At 38.6% G+C, this 21,476-nt stretch overlaps 1 protein-coding gene across 6 annotated transcripts in view; it reads left to right on the plus strand.

Moving 5' to 3' along the window:
- The window catches only part of Runx1t1 (RUNX1 partner transcriptional co-repressor 1), a 149,508-nt gene that overhangs the window by 123,599 nt on the left and 4,433 nt on the right, over positions 1 to 21,476 (plus strand). For all 6 annotated transcript variants that reach the window (XM_029533280.1, XM_021221934.2, XM_029533281.1 and 3 more), the window contains 4 exons: positions 887 to 972; positions 1,520 to 1,721; positions 10,428 to 10,496; positions 15,925 to 16,115. In XM_029533280.1, the coding sequence (XP_029389140.1) occupies positions 887 to 972; positions 1,520 to 1,721; positions 10,428 to 10,496; positions 15,925 to 16,115 (548 nt within the window). The remainder of the gene's footprint in view (positions 1 to 886; positions 973 to 1,519; positions 1,722 to 10,427; positions 10,497 to 15,924; positions 16,116 to 21,476) is intronic.

The raw sequence follows: 21,476 nt of genomic DNA on the forward strand, positions 1-21,476 counted from the left end.
TCCTTCCTTCCTTCCTTCCTTCCTTCCTTCCTTCCTTCCTTCCTTCCTTCCTTTCCTTCCTTTCCTTCCTTTCCTTCTCCTCTCTCTCTCTCTCTCTCTCTCTCTCTCTCTCTCTCTCTCTCTCTTTCTTTCTTTCTTTCTTTCTTTCTTCTATAAAACTTATGGTGTGGTGTTATGTATAGTAGTTCAGGCCTAAATTCCCAATACTTCATAGACTGAAACAAAAAGATTGAGAGTTCAAGGCCAACCTGGGCTTCAAAGTGATTTCTATGCCAGTCAGCTTTTCATGGTGAGATGTTGTTTCTAAAAACAAACAAACAAAAACAAACAAAACAACTAAAAAAGAAAATAAAGATCTTGTCTCTTCTCAGTGTTTATATTTGATAAGTTGAATGATCATCTGTGGCTTTCACATCATCTAAGCTCTTGTTCCTGGGCCTTGTTAGATATGTATAATAAGACTGTATGCATCTATAACTGTTGAAATGTGAGATTTTTTTTTTTTTGCCATGCTCCTTTTGAAAAGGTGTAGTCCCACAAATGTAAAATAGATTGCACTGTTCTTATTTTTAATGCACTATAGTCAGATTTGATGCTGGGTGGATTGATTAATTGATGGGAATTGAACAAAGAATTTCACCATACTAAATCCGATCTCCAACAACAACAAAACCTTCCTTGTTGCTTCAAACACAAGAAACTGGAGCCCAGATTTCATCGTGTTTCTAAGAGTTGAGGAATGCCATGCAGATAACCAGCTCTCAGTTGTGAAGACACCCACTAGAGTCATTATGTGTTCACATCCCGTAGTTGTTGCTCTGTGTTCATTGCAGATGGGCTGTATACTGGAGACTCGGGGATTCAGTCTTCTTCTTTCCATTTGTAGGGTTACATGGCACACGTCAAGAAGAAATGATTGACCACAGACTAACAGATAGAGAATGGGCAGAAGAGTGGAAACATCTCGATCATGTAAGACATCAGTAATCTTTTGGGCTAAAAATATTTTACAAACGAGTGACAGGAGGCTTTCCAAGTGTTTTATTTCCCGTTCTTGGAAGAAAGGGGAACTGAGTTAGAATGTTTGATATACAACATGGGATCTGATTTATATCAGATATATATCATATATTTATATGAAAGCTACTTAAGGGAAATATTAGACCTTGGGAGAAGGCAGATAAGCAGGCCACTATTTTATTGTGAAAGGACCACTTAGTTTGTAGCTTACTGAACTCTGTATTGGGAAGGATGAATTTACTGCATAACATTGGTAGTTAAGTAGCTACCTGTCGTGACACCATCCATACCTCCTCTTTTGTCCCTCCTCATTTCTGTCAAATTGTATCAATTTTTGGGGTCTGAATTTCAGATCTTTCCATGAAAAGTTCTTACACTAAAGCTTTCAGGAAGAAAACATTATGTTTTCTTGGCCCCTGTGTTTATTACTCATCTAAGCTTTAACTCTGTGGCGATTTGTATAATCATCCCCAACCCCACCCGCCCGTTTCTCACATAGCTGTTAAACTGCATAATGGACATGGTAGAGAAGACAAGGCGATCCCTCACTGTACTAAGACGATGTCAAGAAGCAGACCGGGAAGAACTGAACTACTGGATCCGGCGGTACAGTGATGCTGAGGACTTGAAAAAGGGTAGCGGCAGTAGCAGCAGCCACTCCAGGCAGCAGAGTCCTGTCAATCCAGACCCAGTCGCATTAGGTACTTTTATCTTGTTTTTTTGATTGACCACCACAAACACCTATTTCATATTCTATTCATCATGATTCTCGTTTCTTTCAATGTGTGTTTCTGAAAATGGAGAGGACTGCATGAATTTAAGGGTGATAAACACCTTGATATCGAGGAAAGTAGGCAGACTACTGTATTAAGAAATGGTAATCAAACTCAAACTTTTTCCAGGTCAACTCACTGAGCTTGTAGCATAGTTTCATAGCTGAACCAGAGTGTGCCCTTCTTCCTTAGATAGCTCTTAGGATCCTACCTCAAACCTGTCAACACACAAGCTCAGCCATGGGCCTGAGGGGCCAACATTTCTAACAAGGTTTCTTGGAAACTCTTTAAAATAATATACTGTTGGAAATGTGTATGTGTGTGTTGTGTGTGTGTGCGTTCATGCGTGTGCATGTGGGAATGCATGTAAGTACAGTGCGTGTGGAGGCCAGAAGAGGATCTAAGTACTTCTAGAATTGGAGTTAACTGGTGGTTGTAGGTTGCCTGACGTGGCTGCTGAACTCCGATCCTCTGGAAGAGCAGTACATGCTTGAAACGGCTGAGCTATCTCTTCAGCATCTAAGTTTTAATTGGGACCTAGCCTGGAAGACAGCCCTGTTCTGTTGCTATGTCTCATCAAACAAACAGAAGCCAGCTTTCCCCAGAGTCCTTCTGGATGGGAGACAAGAACGCTATACAGTGTGCTTATGCCATGTGAAAATTAATGATTAAAGAGCGCAACTCTCCTACTCTATTTATCTTCTCTGGGATTGTTTACTCTTGATTTTACTACTTTTAGTTTATATAATCAGACTGTGTTATGACTATATGAAACTATATTTAGTGTTGATATTTGTGCATTGTTGTGATCAAAAAATAGAACAGATTCTCAAAGACACTAAAAGATAAATTCAACCTGAAAGACTTTCAAGTGGCCTGAGAGTTTGTGCTTAAGTGAATGATGGCTTTTATAGTTTACACTGCTAGCCACTGTGTATGTGCACTGTGTGACTCAGCAAAGTAGAGAGATGGACTTGTATGGTCCCTCCTTCTCTCATCCTCTCTTATATATTTAGCTCATATCCCCAAGCCAGCTCAGTATTGCATAGTCTTTTCTGGAAAATGAAAAGAATAGCCTGAATACAGAATAACCCTGTAACTTTGAATTATTGGAATGAAGGCTGGAGACTTGAAAACAAGATCAACCAATGAACCAAACAAACAGAACCAAGATCAAATGTTTATCGGCCTATTGATTTTGCATCATCCTTTTTAAAAAATAAAATCATTCCAAACTATATAGTTTCCTTTGCACTTAGATTTGTGGATTTCTGCAAATCCTTGAAGGCTGAATGCTCATTACCAGAATAAATATTAAATAAAGAAGGATTCCTAGCCATGTAATTTACCCAATAGGCATTGCTCTGAAGAGTTACAGACAAAACAGTATTATTTGTCAGGTTGCATTAAGGCATGTAATGAAAACAGAATTAAGCCTGATTTGAACTGGTTTTGGTCTCTAAACAAAGCGATGTGGAGCTAAATACAATACACATCTTGCTTTTATTTTCTGATTGTGAACAAAAATTGGTTATTGTGACAGATTTGCTAAGGAAAAGCAGAGGCGTTATTTGCAAATGAATGTAGGCAAAAATTGAAAGCCCTAAAGTAGATAAATCTTCTGGAATAGAATCATACAGTGTGCATTGATTCTGAGGGACACACTCTTTGAGTCAGCCCTTAAACTTCATTGGCATGTGTATCATGTTTGAGGCACTCTAATGATGAGTCTTCATTCTGGTCTTGAAGAAGAGAGAGGCAAAGGTCCAGTTGAGGGCCCTGACTGGGACCTGCTCTCCAGTGCTAAGGACGTTTCAGTGGACCCACTGGACTTCATACTAAAGCAAGATGCTAATTACCCCTGGGGTAGCCTGCTTTGTAGGTCATTGTAGGACTCTGAACAGTTCTGGTGAGCATTCACATCCCCCAGAAAGACAGCCTCAGGTCTCTGATGTGAAAACTGAGATGAAAAAAACTTACCTACGAAAAGTTGTTCCATAGGAGTACACCAGTTACAGTTTATACCAATGCTTGGTGATTTTATATTGTTGATAAAGCTAAGATGTCACTTTGCCTTAAGCATTTATAGGTTATATTCTTCAAAGACCTCATAACATTTTGCATTTTGTTGTTTAGCTTATTAAAACAAGCATGTGTCTTTTGGACACAGATCAATAGACTGCATACCACTATTAAAACTACCACAATTATTAAGAGCTATGCAGTTCCCAGGTTCTTGCATCTAGCAATTATTTTTCTTATGTGCCTTTGCTACTTGATTTGTGAAGTCTTTGAATGAGAGGATGGGTAGTTTATAATCAGAGACAACTATTATTTACATAAATTGCTTTCTCTCTTTCAGGGTTTAGAACTGAAGGTCTGAATGAGTGTAGTAAAAAAGATTGTGAATTATTGGCAAATAAATCCATTTTCTCTTCCTGGAAAGTGTTTACTGAGGTTCCTATGGATAGTGAAAGCTATGATAGGCTTTGTGCTTTGTATACATGCAGGTGCCATTATACTGTAAGTCATTTATCTTCTAAAGTTTGCAGTGGTTGGTCTCAAATGAGACCTTCAGAATATATTATAGAAGATATATTTGGCTCCAATCCAGCCCTCCTCCCATCCCTAACTTGGAAACAGTGGGGGATGTTTAGCCATACACACCTTCTCCATATTAGTAAATGATGTTTAGGGACCGCATGGAGGAGGATGTAGCATCTCAGACTGATGTACTGTGTTTTTTTGACTCAATCGCAGTATCACCTTTGAAAGGTATCCACAGGATTGAGTCAGTGAGGGGAATAGGAAAATGGTGCGATTAATCTACTACTAATTGAATTTTAGAATTTTTCTCCAGATATAAAATAGAGACTTTGTTGTGAATATCTTCTGAATTTTAAACACCGAGAACATACTGATCTCATCATGCTGTCGTCATTCTTTAAATAAAATGCAAGTTGATATCTTAAAGTATTTTTTCGTCCATTGTAACTCAGCCTAGCTTCCAACTTGCTATGCAGCTGAGCATGACCTTGAACTTCTCATCCTCCGGCCTCTTTCTCTAAAATGCTAGGATTTCAGGCAAGCGCACCATTCTTGACTTGAAGGACTTTTCAAAACAAGATTTTTTTTTTTTTCATTTTGGGGGGAAAAACATATTTGTTATTTTTGCTATTCCTCATTTACTGTCCAGGAAGAACTCTATTCCGCTGCTATCGACCTTAGTAAACTACTCTTTAATCGATTGTTCTTCTTTTTCAAGTATGGCCCTTTTTACCTTTATGTTTTGCGTTCTGATGTACGTGGCAGACAGGAGGGTAATAGGATGAGAATCGGCAGGCTGCATCGCTGACAGAATTGGCTGCCTAGCCTGTGCCCTGGTCCCTGAGTATTTGAGTTCCTTTCCTTTCCTGTGTAAGGTTTCCTTGTACTGTGCTGCTTGGATCCTAAGGTTTTATTTTCTTTAAATTACTTTACTTTTTACTTGCTTAGAAATATTCTCGAGTCTTTCTACAGTTCACTGTATACCTCTTTTGTCTTGACGAACATTTCAAAACTCCTTAGAAAATATTTTATTCATTAAAAGTTTAGTGGTGGGTTTAAGGCTAACATCAGGAAACTAATTCATGGAGCTCTGAAGTCGGATGCATTAATTCCTTGTGGTTTTTCGAAAGAATATTGAGATGGCAGGGTAGAGACGTAGAAAATACCTCTCTTTGTTCTGGGAAGAGCTTTTACCAGAAATGAGTTTTTGGTGCAAGGAAAAATGAGGCTGGTCTTGCATTAAAAGGTCAGTCTTTCAAGAGTTTCTTTAAATGACTAAGGAGGTCATACTTTCAAGTCACTCAGTTGGCAAGGTGTGTATGTTCATAGCAGCACTGAATTACTATATTCCTTCTGGGCATCTTATCTAGACTATACTTAAAGTGCAGTTTCTGAGTTGATTCTTCATTTGAGTTCTTGGTTCCTTCTACACTTGGGAGTTCTGTCACATCACAAATTTCACTGTGCTTCAGTCTCCTCGTGTCCAAAATGAATGCACATGTTGCAGGCAGTTCTACCAGTATTAAGTGGAATACAAAGTAAAAAGGGATGGTGTCCAACACACATGAGTAGTAATATTATGATGATCTTCAACAGTTCTTGGACTTCTTTTGTGGGGGTAGAGGACTTACCATCCAAGCTTGTAACATCATAGTCGATTCTTAGATACTTTTTTTTCAGCTACAAAATATATCCAAGCATGGTTTTTATTGACAGAGACATTTAGAAAGGGATTTTGCCTTAAACATAATGCCATATTTAATTCATAACCCATGACTATAGAAAAGTCATTTTCTCTCAACCAAAGAAGCATTCATTGTTCAGTTTTTCTACTGCCAGAACATAAAAACCATAAACAAATTGTCCAGAACAGAGCTCTGTGTAAAATTTGGATTTTTTTTAATGCACTTGTATTGATTCTTTGTAATCACATCATAAAGTTCATCTCATGGCCACATAACAGAGTTCATAGTGTGAATGCCTGTCATGCTTAAAAGTCTGCTTTCTTTAGTGCTAGAATAATTAAAACACTGCAAATTAAAGATGTCTGTTCTCAATAGAAAAAGATGCTTCTTCCCACAGCCTAAGTTGTGCTCGTTGATAAAGATGGATATTGGGAAGCAGCAACTAGTTTTGAGGCTCTATAGGGGGGTTCTAAAAGACAGCATTGTGACCTCTAAATTCATGACCCTTAAAAAAAAACCAAAGTGGCATTTGTGAAGATGAAATCACTTAACCTATTCTTTCTTTTTATGATCTCTGTAATAGATATGACCATGATCATAGCCTCATTCTGCCCACTACAGGATGAAGGCCATGCCTAGGTGCCACCAAGCCTTGAGCATTGCTGTCCTGGGTCAGATGAGGTCACATTGGTGCTCCAAAGGCTCTCAGCTCATCCCTTCATGTATATTGATGGCGGCCCTTGCTGTATCTAGTATCCAAAGGTCTCCATTCTGTCGTAAGTGGAGTGCATCTCCCACCTCCTTCGTACATCACAGACTACTTCTTTTCTTTCCCTTTTCATGCAGACCTGGCTCCTTCTCTTGATTAGGTGTCTGTTGTCCTCTTGGGGGTTGCCACCTCCTCCTCCCTTTACCTCATGCAGTTTGTACTCCAAAGCAAGCACACTTAACCTAAAAGAGGGTTCTCTTCACATTGTGTCCATGTTTTACCTTTGAAATTCAGTCTTGATTGATGCTCCTGTTTCTACTGTTGAATTTTAAAGAACTATCCATTTTTGTAGCAACTACTATTTTAGAGATTGTACAAAGAAGTTAGTACTTGCAAATGAACTTCTTTAGAAGGAGCTATATAATCTTAGAATCGTCCTCTAGATTAGCCAGAATTTTAACAGTTAAAGTCATAGAAGTATTCTCTCTTTCCCTCTATGTATCAGTGTCAGGATTTCCTTTTCCTTTTATTTTCTTTCTTTCTTTCTTTCTTTCTTTCTTTCTTTCTTTCTTTCTTTCTTTCTTTCTTTCTTTCTTTTTTATTTTCTCATAAGCTCCTTTTGCCTGCATAGCTTCTACTATTCAGACATTGCTTCTTAACCAGAAGATACTTAATTTCAGAATAGCAACTACTTAATTAAAAGATATGTTAAATGTATTAATTATGTGGCTTCTCTAGCCTGTTAAAAAATACCTTTAACATTTAGCGTGAAAGCAAATAGATTCTGAGGAGCACCCATTTGACTGTTCTGTTCTTCCTGTTGTCAGTCCTGATGTTCAGCAAAAGTGCCATGACATAGAACTGGAGATGCTGCTGCAAAATGTGTGTGTGTGTGTGTGTGTGTGTGTGTGTGTGTGTGTGTGTGTGTGTGTGTAAAACTTTGACTACTTTGAAAAAAACTCTTTTAGAAATTGGGATTATCAAAGCTGCTTTTCACAGTTGGCTTCAGTATGTCTTGGTTAAGAGTTGGGTCTTTGTGAATTACCAAGGTGTGTCATTTAGAGAAATGTAGCCACAGTAAGACACAGCACAGCTTCCCTGTGTGGTATAGCAAGATATACACAGCAAAGCCCATGGGTGATGAAAGGCCGGCAGAGCCCTAAATAATTTGAGTGAAATTTAGGGTATAAATATTCACAAGGTTTAAGTAACATTCATGAAAATTTCATTTGTGTAATTTAAGTATCTGCTTCCAAGGAGGACAGTGAATTGGTACCTATAGGAATAATTTCAACCCAACACACAAAACAGTATTCTTACAGTTCAATATTTTGGGGTGTATTTGCATACTGCAAAGTTCTCCAGGGCTTTCTTGAAAGTTGTAGGCATTTTGGTTTAAGTACTGAGAAACACAAGCTCTACAGGGCTTTCTGCATCCTAGTTACTTATGAAGACTACTTTTTCCTCCCTGGTGATGATGATAAAGATGAGCAGTGATAGTAACTCCTGCTTTTCAGAGTACAGCTGTGTTGCCTCAATTTACAAATGGGACAGCTCAAACATGGAGAAATCAACTAGCCTGATGCCCCAGAGTGAGTAGTAGCCAAAACTCAAGATTTGTTTCCACTGGAGTCTAGTCTTATTTCTCTTTCTTTTGTGCTGGCTGGAATTAATAGTTAGCAACTTTCATGTCTGTACTTTTGGAAAGCAGTGTGGCCTTTCCTGCTGTTTATAATAGTGCTTGCTTATTTACCAAAAGACAGTTGTTAAGCTATAGAACTTTCTTTAATCTGCCAAAGGAAAAGAATGAAAGCAAAAAGAATCCACCCCTTGCCACTTCCAGGTTTCAGATTTTATTTTCAGCTGTAGACTTTACAGATCTGTTGTTATGCAACCAAGTAGAATTCAGCCAGAGCACTTTTTCCTGTGATAGAGTCTTTACTGTTTGTTACATGGAAACTGGTTGTCACTGTATCACATGCTGCATGTGAACCTGACCAAATTCCATCCCCATGGGAACAGCGAGAGTGGTGCAGAAGGTGAGCTGGAAGAACTTGTTAGCAGCATTGTAGATTCTCTGAGTCATATAGACACCAAATAATTTTATCTAGTTATTTTTTGAAGAACAAGAACAACAAAAATAAAAACCAGGTTTTAGGTAAAAAAAATCATTTCGCCATTGTTACTTACTTTACAAAATGAGCAATTCCAATAACAACTCATGGGTATACTACTGATTATTATCATATAATTAGATATTAGTGTTAATAATATGAATTATGTATTATTTAAGAACTTATTAAGTAGTTGCAAGATTGTAATGAAAACTTTTTAAAAGAAATTGTTTATATTTGAAATAATACTGGAAGAAACATTGCAAAGATAGAACAGAGGCTTTTGATATGTCTTTCACCAAATTACCATAGGCTTTTAAGAATTACCTAGGGAAAATTAGTGTTCTGGCTCACTGATAGTCTATGTACCATGCAAAGATTTGCATATATTTAAAACATTCATATCTAATGACTTAGCTAAAGTGACTGTCATTTTCTTCTCTAGCTGCATAAACTACAGGAAACTAGACAAAATTTTTCTTATCTTAAACAAAATTATTATAAAAATGTATTTTTTTTAAAAGGACAGTTTGTTCTTTGATAGTTCTTGTGTATATATAGATGGCACAATTTCAGCTGAAATTTATCACTCATCCATTATTGTAGTTTAAAAAGTCTAACTGATTATTCTCTTTCTCAATCCTTCTGACATCTGATATAGTAGTGCTTGTCTCTAATTACCACTCAAGAGGAATAAATAAACCTTGAATACATAGGCCTACATTAAAAATCAAGCATGGAAGACTTGTTTTGCATAAGAAATAAGTAGAGTTTGAATATATAGGCTTGTATTGAAAATTCAGTATGGAAGATTTGTGTTGAATATTTATATTTTAACTAGGGAATACCATAATAAATTTTATTTCTAGGAGCATAGAATTATTAAATGTTCATAGTTTTTATATGCATGTGCTATGTGAAAGTTAGGATTCTTGTGCCAACTTTGTTTTCTCAAAATTTTAAAATCTGAAAACATAATAAAAACAGAAACAGAGCTGCATTTCCTTTTCAGGACAAAACATGAACCAATTTCTCACTGGTCGACTGAATGTCCACAAATCTCATACGACCTAATGTATTATAAAGTTTTAATGCACAATAGGATGTTAAAGAAAGAAGTGTGAGATCTGATTAGCCCCAGAGTAGGACCCAGTGGCTGGCTGTTTTAGTAGAATCAGCACTCTGTATAAATTATTTTACCATATGATTGATTTTTGAACTCCAGATTTCACTTTTGAAAAGAAAGTCACCAACTCTTACCTCCTTTATGAACACAAAGTTTACCTCACCATGAGAAAGTTCTGAGAAGTCTGTTCCCAGGCATCACACTGTATCAAAAAGTGATGCTTTGGTTATGAGTGTGTGACGTATTTGGACCAATGACCTTCTCCTTTCCTTGGATTCTGATGACTAGCTTTGCTATTTTTGTGCATTTTCTTGAAGTAAAATATTCAACCTTTTCAAACTGCATTTTTGTAACGAAGCCAAGAGGCAGAGTTGCTTGCTTGAGTCTGCATAGGGCTCTGCCGTGCTGATGGTACTCTCCTCATCTCTCCACCGGCTCCTTTCATTTCCATAGATGCACATCGGGAATTCCTTCACAGGCCTGCGTCTGGATACGTGCCAGAGGAGATCTGGAAGAAAGCTGGTAAGAATTGTTTAAAAACACGAGTTTAGTGTTCTGGCAGCTGTGTGCAGTTGTTAATGCTGTGATGTGAGGAGTGACAAGAGAGGACTTCACTGCGAACAACAACAATAGCAAAAGCAAAGCAAAACAGAGTGAAAAACCACAAAACAAAACAAACCAAAAGGGGAAAAAAAAAACCTCATTAATATTCTCAAACCAGGCCTGATTAAAACATGAAATAGTTTTTATTTTCATAGCATCTGCTAGTGCCGTTATAATTGAAAGGCTGGCATGCTTCCTTTATAACCTCCCCTCCCCCCCCTTTTGTAGCATCTGTAATGGTTTCAGAGTGAAATTTTGGCACAGGAGGTCTTAGCTTGCATGGAGTTATTCTTTGATGAGGAAAGAAATTCAGTGTTTTAGGAATTAAATTACATACATCAGCATTTTTCTCTGCATTCTGAAGTCGGACCTAATCTAGTAGACTTGTTAAGCAACTTTGGAAGGATCATTATTTTTTGGTTACAGTCTGGTATTAAAATCACTCTCTGTAGTATTTAATATTAAGTCATCAGAGCTAAGTTCCTTTTTAAGTTGAGCAACAGAGTGGTTGGGCCTTTAATTTCCACACACACCATTCATTCACTCCCATTACTATCTGTTGCTGTGCATTTTGTGGTAGATTTGAAGCTTCCTGTGACCCACTGACATGCTATTGGGCTTAAAGGGTAGAGCCAGCAGACTCTCCTGTGGAGCACCAGCTAAGCATGAAATCTTTAAAAATTCAACGCAGGAGATCAAAGAGAAGCCTGGTTCAAGAGCCTATGATTACACCCAGAACAGACAATAGCTGTGTATTTGAGTTACTGAAATTTCAACTGTTAAAACAGTGGGCACATGGCTGGCCAAGCTAAGTCTTGGGAAAGGGTCTTTGTTGCTGTTATTACTGTTTTTCGGCAAAAGGCTTTTTTAGATTTTGGTTGGATCCAGCTGTTTGTGGCTCTTTACCACTTGGTGAATATTTGGTCATGTGTACTTTATGCACATGTTTTTTTATATTATCTGAGAAACACTGCTTTAGGTGAAGATCGTAATGAGTTTCCCAAGTCTGATAGAACTGTGTTTTGAAGCTCCGATCTACAGCTAGAAAGTCCTCCCACACATTCTCTCTACAAAGCTGATGGGTCCTCTGGCTTAATTGCTGAGATAAGAGTGGTGCTCACCCATGTCATTCATAATAAATACATTCATCCCCACCCCTATGCGTGTATATATACATGCTATATATAATCCAGTTGTGCCAATAGTCTCAGGGTTTTCACAAGTTGTTACTAACCTGCCAAGTGCCCTCCAAATCCTAGAAGTTGCTGTATTTTCCCATTGCTTCTTTTTTTTTCTTTCAAATCCACTTTTGAGCATCTAAGGCCTACCATTTCAATTAGAGGTACAAAGAATTGTCATTTAGGATAATGAAAGGATGAGTTTCTGTGTTAGGAAACCCTTTGTTGCCTATATTTAAGCTAAATTCTTGATTGTTCCTAAAGAAAATTGACCGTGAGGTCTTGAGTAATCCAACGTCCCTCTGCTGTTATCTGCTAATAAGTAAAAGCAGGTTTTCTTGAATACACCATCTTTCCTGGCCAGATTGAATAGCTAAGCATAAAGGATTTCTTCCCGGGAGCAGCAAGCCACGGACAGCCACTTCAGAAACGTACTGTGTATTTTCCACTGAGTCAAAGTTGGGTTTTTTTCTTCTTTTTTTGTTTTTCTTATTTGACATATGGGAATCTATGGAATCCTCCATTATGTTTTCTTCCCAGTCCACTCTGTGCATTCTGAACCTAGTCTTGATGTAGTTTAGGTTCGTGGGACTTAGAAGTTGAGAAAGAACAATTTTGTTTCTCTTGTGTCCGTGAAATGCTGAAGATGGAGTGAACCCTGCCAGGAGAGTTTCGGGTTACCTTTAGAGGTATCTTTCACCTACATCCTTTGTCACTCTAAGACATCGTTTGGTTGTGGTACAGATGACATGTGTTCTTTTCTCACTGTGGTTCCCACTCATCGCATCGAACAGTCTGGACTAATTTTTCTATAGATGAATGCTAAGTATTAAGGTGTGGATGGCAGCTTTACCCAGAGAGCTCTATGAAGTGATTGTGGAATTTTTTCAGGGCAGGCTTCTTACAAGCAGGTGTGGACTTCCCAGTGAGTGTCAGGGATGTAGTGTTCCTAATGAGTATCCATATGCCCAGCACATGAGAATGCCACAGTCAAACTAACCATCTACACTCAGCTTCCATCACTTGGAAAGGACTCTCAAACTTAGCTTTGTAAGCAGAAAAACAAAACAAAATCCAGAGCTAGGCTTAATAATCCACACCTGTAATCCCTAGAGTTGAACCCTGAGGCACAGGAGCAAGAATGAGGCAGCTCGTACTACAGGATGAGACCCCCATCTCATAAAACCAAACCAAAACGCAACAACAACAAAAGCCCCCAACCAGTAAAGAAAGCTGCCTACTCTGTTTTTAAAAGAGAAACCTACAAAGTATGCCTTTGCCATGAAAGCACTACATAACATTTTCACAGTAAAAGAAAACTAAGCAGAGTTTAAAATATTTGAAAAATGCTGAATAGACACAACTCTTATTCAATACAACTTTTATGTAACACAATCACTGGATTGTCCTCACTGGAAATTACAAATCTAAAGAACTTACTTTTATTTTGATGTGCATTTGGTGCATTTTGCCTGTTGTATATCTGTGTAAGGGTGTCGGATCTTAGAGTTACACATAGTTGTGGGCTGCCCTGTTGGCACTGGGAATTGAACCTGGGTCCTCTTGAGGAGCAATCAGTGGCTCCAGTTGCAGAGCCATCTCTCCTGTCCCAGAAATTATAATTATAAAAGTAAATATTTTTAATTGTGTTTTCCAGTATTTATGTCATTTTATTTTGAAATGATTGTGAACTTGGATACAAATTTCAAAAAAATTGTGATCCTTTCTGTTTTCATCCAGATTCTTCATTTGGATAGAGTGTCCACATTCTTCTCTCACACTTTTTATCTTTCTCTCTGCCTCTCTATTCTGACATACACATTCATGCACACACACACACACACACACACAAATTCACACACAAATATACATGCACACACACGTAAACGTATACAAGAAACCCATACACACAAACATACACATGCACACACACATACACATAAACATACACACTCCAAAAACATACACACACTACATGTAAACATATATACACCCACAAACCTACATATACACAAATGCTCACATAAACACACATGAACATGTACACACATACAAAAACATACGCAAAACCCATGCACACAAACACAAATATACACACACTACACATATACACACACATATACAAGTAAACACACCACACACTCAAAATACATAAACACACAAATAGCATACACACTAATATATACACACAAACATGCACACACACAAGAGAGACCCTAGGTAATTTCTGTATATTGCTCCAATGATAGTTTAATGTTATTTAATCCACATTTTCAAAAAAGATTATAAACCCTTACAAACCATGGTGGCAACATTCACTTTTCTCTAAAAGTTATATTTTTAAAAGCAAGAGCAAAGAAAACAAATGAACTCAAAATTACAAAGGATCCTTACAAAACTGAAGGGGAAAAAGCAATCATAAAAGTAGTTTTAAAATTGTGACTGAATGTTTTCTTCAGTATATTTCTTTTCAAAGGATCAGAGAATGTTTGCAGTTGGTAATAAATATTCAAGCACCTTGCAAATGTCCTACCAATTCTCTTTGCTGATCTGTATATGCCTGTGGGATTAGAATAGGAATGCATAATTTAAATATAAATTGCCTGATTTGCATATACAATTAGTCAAGCTACAGCTTTGATCCTAAGCAAAAATTATTGTCCTGTATTACCACTTAGATAGAATTTTAATTCACCTTGAATATTCAAACTAAATTAGACCCTGGCTATATGGTTAGAAGGGCAGTGCTTCCCTAGTGCCCTGAGTCATTCATTTATGACAGGGTAATAAAGGCAGCTTTTGCCTCTTGGTGTAGAAGGTGCTGTGAGCTGGGCACAATATGCTGATTCCATCCAGATTTGAAGTGCGCACCTTGCAGGAGCTAACAGAGGCTTATCAAAGTTTAGTTAACATTTCCAATCTGGATCATTCCTTTATAGTATAGTGTCTGAGTCTTAACCAGACATTTGCAGTGAAGGTTCTTTAGGGATGGTAGTGCTAAGTGATGGAGGCTACAGAAAGTATGATACTGTGCCCCAGGAGAGGGCTTCTGCTGGCCTGGAGGTCACATACTGGAGAATCAGCCACAGGAACTTACAAAACCCTGAGAGAACTTGCATCTCTTAAACTTTTCATCTACAGTAAAACATTTTTATTAGGAATCTATGTTTTTAATTAAACAGAACATTTAATTAAGGTGCTTTTTAAGTGGGTGAAACAATTAAGAGCAAACACTTGAATAAAACATGTCATAATTAGTTTTAATAGAGTGTTAATTGGTAGTAGGTTTGCCAAGTTAATAATTACTGCTTATTAAATTTTCAATTAATCATTGTCATTTCGCTTTGAATAAAGATGAAAATTAGATAAACTAATTCATGAGGAGGGTATTTTCCCTTGTTAATTTGACTTTTTTTTTTTTTTAATGGAAAGTACTTGTTTTAGTTGTCAATCTTTTGTTGAACATTGGGTGAATCTTTGCACCTCAACTGTAGCCAAAACTGTAAAGCGAATTGGATACCGCGTGGCTTTTCAGTCAGGTCGGATTGTTGTGGATTGAAGTGGGACTCCCTTTCATTTGTCCAGTGCAACAGTTGGTTGTACCAAAGCTACTCTGTGTATGTCTGAAGTAGACACAAACATTTTAAAACATAGAAATGGCAAAGTTCTCTTTAAAAGATCTTTATGATTTGCACTGTAGACACAATATCTGTGTCATTCAAGAAATGGCAAGAAAAAGTTAATCTGCACCATTATTTATTTTATATAAAAGGTCCTACTGTGTAGCCTAGGCTGGCCTTGAATTCCTGAATTATAGGCATTCACCTAAAAACCCAGTTCCTAGTGCATCTGAATGGTGCATACAAGTTCCAAATTCCTTGTGGATATTCTTGCTCCTTAAACGGGCCCAGAATCATTTCTGGAGGCATTATTATGGGAGAAAAGTTAAGTAAATATGTAAGCATTAAAAATATTCCCAACAAGGCCATGCCAAAAGAATTCTCATTTTTGGTGTCCTAGATGAATTGTTGTTCTTTAGAGAGCCAGAACTGTTCAGCTATTTGGATAAGAGCTGGGTTTGATTGATGAACTTCTGTTAAGGGATGGGTGCTCATAGTGCGAAGCTAACCCAGAGATATTCTGTTCCTTGGTCTGGCTCGGTATCACAGAGGAGGCTGTGAATGAGGTGAAGCGACAGGCAATGACGGAGCTGCAGAAAGCCGTGTCTGAGGCAGAGAGGAAAGCCCATGACATGATCACCACAGAGCGAGCCAAGATGGAACGCACGGTGGCTGAAGCGAAGAGGCAGGCAGCAGAGGACGCTCTAGCAGTCATCAACCAGCAGGAAGACTCCAGTGAGGTAAGGGCTTTTTCTTGGCAAAGAAAAGATAGAATATTTGGTTTTGATTCCAGAAGTTCACAAACGCAAGTGGAGACTGGAACTTTAGACAGATCGTTGGGAAAAACTTAGAACGGTGTGTTGAAAATCCAGGCATGGGTGGACTGACCTAGGGCTGATCCAAGCCTTGTTTATTCATTAACCCCTTGGAAGGAAAGTTCTCTAACTGAGGAGTTGCATTCTGATGTGTTTGGTAATTGAAACTTAATGGGAAAGTCTTTTGATCCATGTGTATGATGTGTGTGTAATGGGGATGTATGTGTGCCGTGGCAAATGTCCTGCAGTCAGAAGCTAACCTTAGATGTTGGTCTCTGCCTCTCATGTTGTGTTACACAGGGCCTCTTCTTCACATCTGCATTGGGCAGTGAACTTCTGGGGAATTCTCCTGTTACCATGTCCCATCTCCGCAGCGGAATGTTGTGATTATGGATGGGTAAACTGTCCTGTCCAGCTTTACATGGGTCCTGGGAGTTCAAACTCAGGTCCTTAGTTGTGAGGCAAGCATGTTACCAACTGTACCCCAATGCCTAATGTGAAATTCCTGTTCTCCAAAGTCGTACTGATGCCTGGCATTAAAATTACTTTAGTAAGAAACCCTAAAGTCCAATGCCAAAGTGATGTCTGGATGATTTAAATACTTCTAAAAGATTTTACGTATAATCTTTGTTCTCACGTCTTCTATCATAACCATCATAGTGGTCTTAATATAACATTTCTATCTGAGTAATATTATTAACTATTATTCCACTATAATGATTTCTACACATTCACACCCACACACATGTGCTCATTCAGGGCCCAGTGATTCAAGGAACTGATAAGTAAATAAACGAAAGTGTGACAGAATGCTTTTTTAAAATATGGCCTACAGAGTCAGAACAGCGTAGAATTGTTCTATGTTAATTAATATAGCACACAGTCTTCAACTCCAAAATAACTCCAGATAAAAGACTGCAATTAGCTAGTCTCACAAATCTGAACTAGCAAAGGCACAGACTGATAAATCAATGGTCTACTACAGTACGTATCTGTAATTTGTGAGGGAGAGTAAGAATTTAATTTGTAGCAGGCTTTTCTGCAGATGAAAGACCCTGCGGGGCTCACTCAGTGCCCAGAGTTTCTATTTAATGTGTAGCAGATGAATAACAAGGAGACAAAAGGAATTGATTTTCAACATTTGGAAGTTTCTCAGGAAGAGGGGGACAAAGGGAAGTTTATCTGCCTTTTAATGGCTGACTTTTCCATTGTTGAATTAAACTAGACAGAAATTCAATTTTACTGGCATCTTGCCTCTAAGATTTATCCGGACTTTGTTTTATTGGAGTTGATTAGTGTCTTCTGAAGAGAACTTGTACAACTTGGTGATAGTATGAGCCCCACGTACCATCCTCTGTACATTTTTACTTTCACATGAACATCCTAAGCCTATATTTATATTTAGAGTATTTGTAGAGGATTGACTTCTAAAGACAAATATCTAGGAAGGAAATAAGTTAGCATATTTACATTCAGGCAGTGGTACACGCTGGAGACCTTCAGTCTCTATACTTAGTGTCTTTATTATAAGACACTATAAAACCATGCCCCCCAAAAAAAAACAACAACAACAACAACAACAACAAAACCAGTATAATGTTGACAATGGTCTTGGCATTAGTATTATACAGACCTTAAGTTCAGGTCTACAAAACTTACTCCTCCCACACAACCTGAAGGGCTCTGGTATCGTCAGGCTCGGGCAGGCCCATTCTGACTCTCATGTTGACTGGTCCATCAGGTAGGAAATCTGTCAGAAATATGAGGCCCCCTATTCAATATTCAATATATTCCTTATAATTCAGAATTCTCTCCTATACTTTTAAGGTATAAAAATTTGTAATTTCTGCCAGGCAGTGATAGTGCACGCCTTTAATCCCAACACTCGGGAGGCAGAGGCAGGCTTCTGAATTCAAGGCCAGCCTGGTCTACAGAGTGAATTCCAGGACAGCCAGGGCTACACAGAGAAACCCTGTCTGGATAAACCAAAACAAACAAACACACAAACAAACAAAACAGAATAAAATAAAATAAAATAAAATGGTTTGTATTGACCACATATAAGGCTCATATAGCATTTTAGATAATTTGTGATTTTTTTTTCTTTTAAGAAAAAAATAAAAAGTCTGGTTATGGAAGAAACTGGTTGAAAAACATGTGCATTATCATTAAGTATAACAGATATTGATTTTTGTATCTCTTTTTAGGATCCTTTCTTTCTTTCTTTCTTTCTTTTTTTCTTTCTTTCTTTCTTTTCAAGACAGGGTTTCTCTGTGTAGCCCTGGCTGTCCTGGAACTCACTCTGTAGACCATGCTGGCCTCAAACTCAGATATCCACCTGCCTCTGCCTCCCAAGTGCTGGGATTAAAGGCATGCGCCACCACACCTGGCTAGAATCATTTCTTAACAGATGCATTTGAACGTTTGGTCCCTAGTTGGTGGAACTGTTTGGGAAGGATTAGGTATGACCTTGTTGGAGGATGTCTGTTACTAGGAGTGAGCTTTGAGGAGAGAGTGTTGTTTTCTTTGCTTTGCTGATAAAAAAGCTGAGTCTTGGATGTTGTAGGGCACTTGTTCCATGGCTTAGATGGTATTTGTGAGCTGGTTCTCAGCCCAAGTTGCCATGGTAGCCACATGGCAGTAGGTTTCTTTCCCCTAGACCAAGTATATACTTTTCCATTTGACAGTATTTTCCAATTATTGATACACGGTTCTCTAATCTTATAAACTAATAACATCACAATTAAGACAATGACAAGGAAATTTGAATATCAGCCATGATGTAAGAAGAAATAGGAGGTTGGGGAGAGGAGGAGGGGGGAGACCACAAGTAGGGCCTGTGGTATTTGGTTAGAATAGTTATAGGAACTAAAGAAAGAGGGATTATCATAAAATGCCCCAGTTCTAGGACTATGTGCTACCAGTGACTCAGGTGGACGGCACTAGACTCACCATTCAGTTTTAGAGGGAGGTAGGCTCCATATAGAACAGGGATTATTGCCTGGAGAGGCAATAGGCACACAAGAAGCAGGTTTGGGTCATTGGTTTGGAGTGACTGTGGAAACTCCATCAGGTATAGAGAGCTTAGAAAGAAGGAGACAGTTCTTTATACCAGTCCCTGCCTCTCAAACACCTCGAGGGAATAAAGCAAACGTTAGAATGGAAGAAACAGAGTATTGGCCTTTTGCAAACCAAAAGTCAGTGGATATTTCACCACAGGGGAATTAAAAAAGAAGGAATGAAGGACAGTCCCCAGTAGCTAATCGCTAGGGAGTCTGCATGAAGACATGGAGGATGGAGGAGATGCTGCTGGACACTAAGAAAGTTCTTTCCTTGTAGCTGTTAATGCCTTGGGTGAGAGCACTTGATTTGGATGATGGGCAAGCGTTCAGAATCTAGTGGTATAGAGGCACTGTGTCTGGAACAGGAACAGAATCTCAGTTTTGATTCCAGTCAGTGCTAAAGGAAGGAGCCAGGCTGACCACCTGCTATGTATGCAGGGCCTCAGGCTCTGTGCTGAGCCCTGGCATTACTCTGAGCAATCCTAGAGTTCCTAGTTTTGCTCCAAGAGCTTAAGCTAATTGCCTATGGTTTTAATATCACTCAACAGTGGCACTGAAAATGAAACACAGGCTGCCCTGACCCCGAAGCCTGTGGTTAGCTGCCGTGACATCTTGGTGCCATCTTCTAACCGGTGGGGCCACAGTAGGACCCACGAAAAGATCTGACCTTGGCAGAGTGGGACATTTTGCAGAGAGTGCTCGATTAGCAGTCTATGTACCAGCTAGATGGGGCTAAGGAGGGCTCAACTTTTAAGGTTTCTGTGTCCTGAACTGCAAAATATCCACAAGCATGATTTTTAAAAGGTCAAGTGCAATGCAGGTTTAAGATGTGGTTGAATTCACAGTGTGAGTTCAAATTCAGGGTGTTGCTTCTATAGAGTTTGGTTTTTATAGACCTAGTAGTAGATCCAGCCCTTTACATTTGTGGAATTTTAGGTAGAATAATCTTGCTTAAATGTCTTAAGCATCAGTTACAGATAAGACCTAGTAAAAGGGACAATAATTCCAGCGAAAACCGTTTGACTCTCACAATAAGAATTTTCAACGTTGATGACTAGGAGGGGTGCCGATTGTGGAGAGAATGGCCAGATTATTCTCTGTATATCTAAATAACAAGATAAAGGCAAGCGCCTTCCTGCCCGAGGGACGAAGAGGATTACTGATAAGAGAAAAAGGAACTGAATCTTTGCTATGAAACGCCAGCATCCAGAATCTTCTATCCATTCTTGCTGTATCTGTATATAAAGATATGTCTAGTGTATTTTGCAAAAATGAACTTTGTATCGAGCCTTAGATTCTTCACCTGCATTCCAGTGCTGCAACTTTGCCCAACTGCTGTGCTAAGGAAACACGATCAATAGCGAATCTTTTGGATTATGGTTTCATAGGCATATGAGCGGAGAGGGATGGTTGCAGGGGAAGGAAACTGACAGCTCACATTCTCAGTTTCAAGCAGGAAGCAGAGAAGGAAAACTGGAGATAGAGGAGGATTTAAATTCTCCAAGCCCACTCCCCGTGACACTCTTTCTCCAGCAAGGCCACACCTCCTACATCGCTCCACATAGCCCCACCAACTCTAGGGGCTGAGGGTTCAGATGCCCTAAATAGACAATGGGAGATAACGTTTCTTTAAACCACTATCCATGCCTTCCTCCACTTCCAGATAAAATGTTCAGTGTTTGTACTGCTTGTTAGGCATCAGTTGCTTAGATTTGTACTCACAGACAGTAAATTTAGTAGAGTTATCCAAGAGAAATATGATATGAATAGCCTTTTCCAGTTTCTGTTAAACATGTAAGAAGAGTCCACTTTGGAGGGTTTTTGTGTCTTGGGGTTGTTTTTGTTTGGTTGACTTGGCTTCTTGTTGCTTGAGGATGCACTAAAGTTCCCTACATATTCATTGCCATGCAGTGTTAAGGGCAATAAAACACATGCAACTTTTAAAGACATTTTAATCCTGCTAGATCATTCAGTTGCTCTTTGTTTCACCTTTCTACACCTGAAGGCTGTTACCCTCAGTGGTAGGGGGTAAATGGATAGGGACCAAAGAACTTTAGAGTGGAGCTGGAGGTAAAACTAACCAGAGCCCTTAACTCTTAGATCAGAACCAGGAAGGGCTAAGGCAAGGGGCCTCAGCTCTCAGCAGCTCTCCTATCCAAAACATCTGTTTCTGTATTTGGCTCAGCTCCATGTTTTTTTTTTCTTTTTTTTTTTTTTTTTTTTT

The sequence above is a fragment of the Mus pahari genome, chromosome 22 (genome assembly GCF_900095145.1).
Source record: "Mus pahari chromosome 22, PAHARI_EIJ_v1.1, whole genome shotgun sequence".
In the NCBI taxonomy this organism is placed as follows: Eukaryota; Metazoa; Chordata; class Mammalia; order Rodentia; family Muridae; genus Mus; species Mus pahari.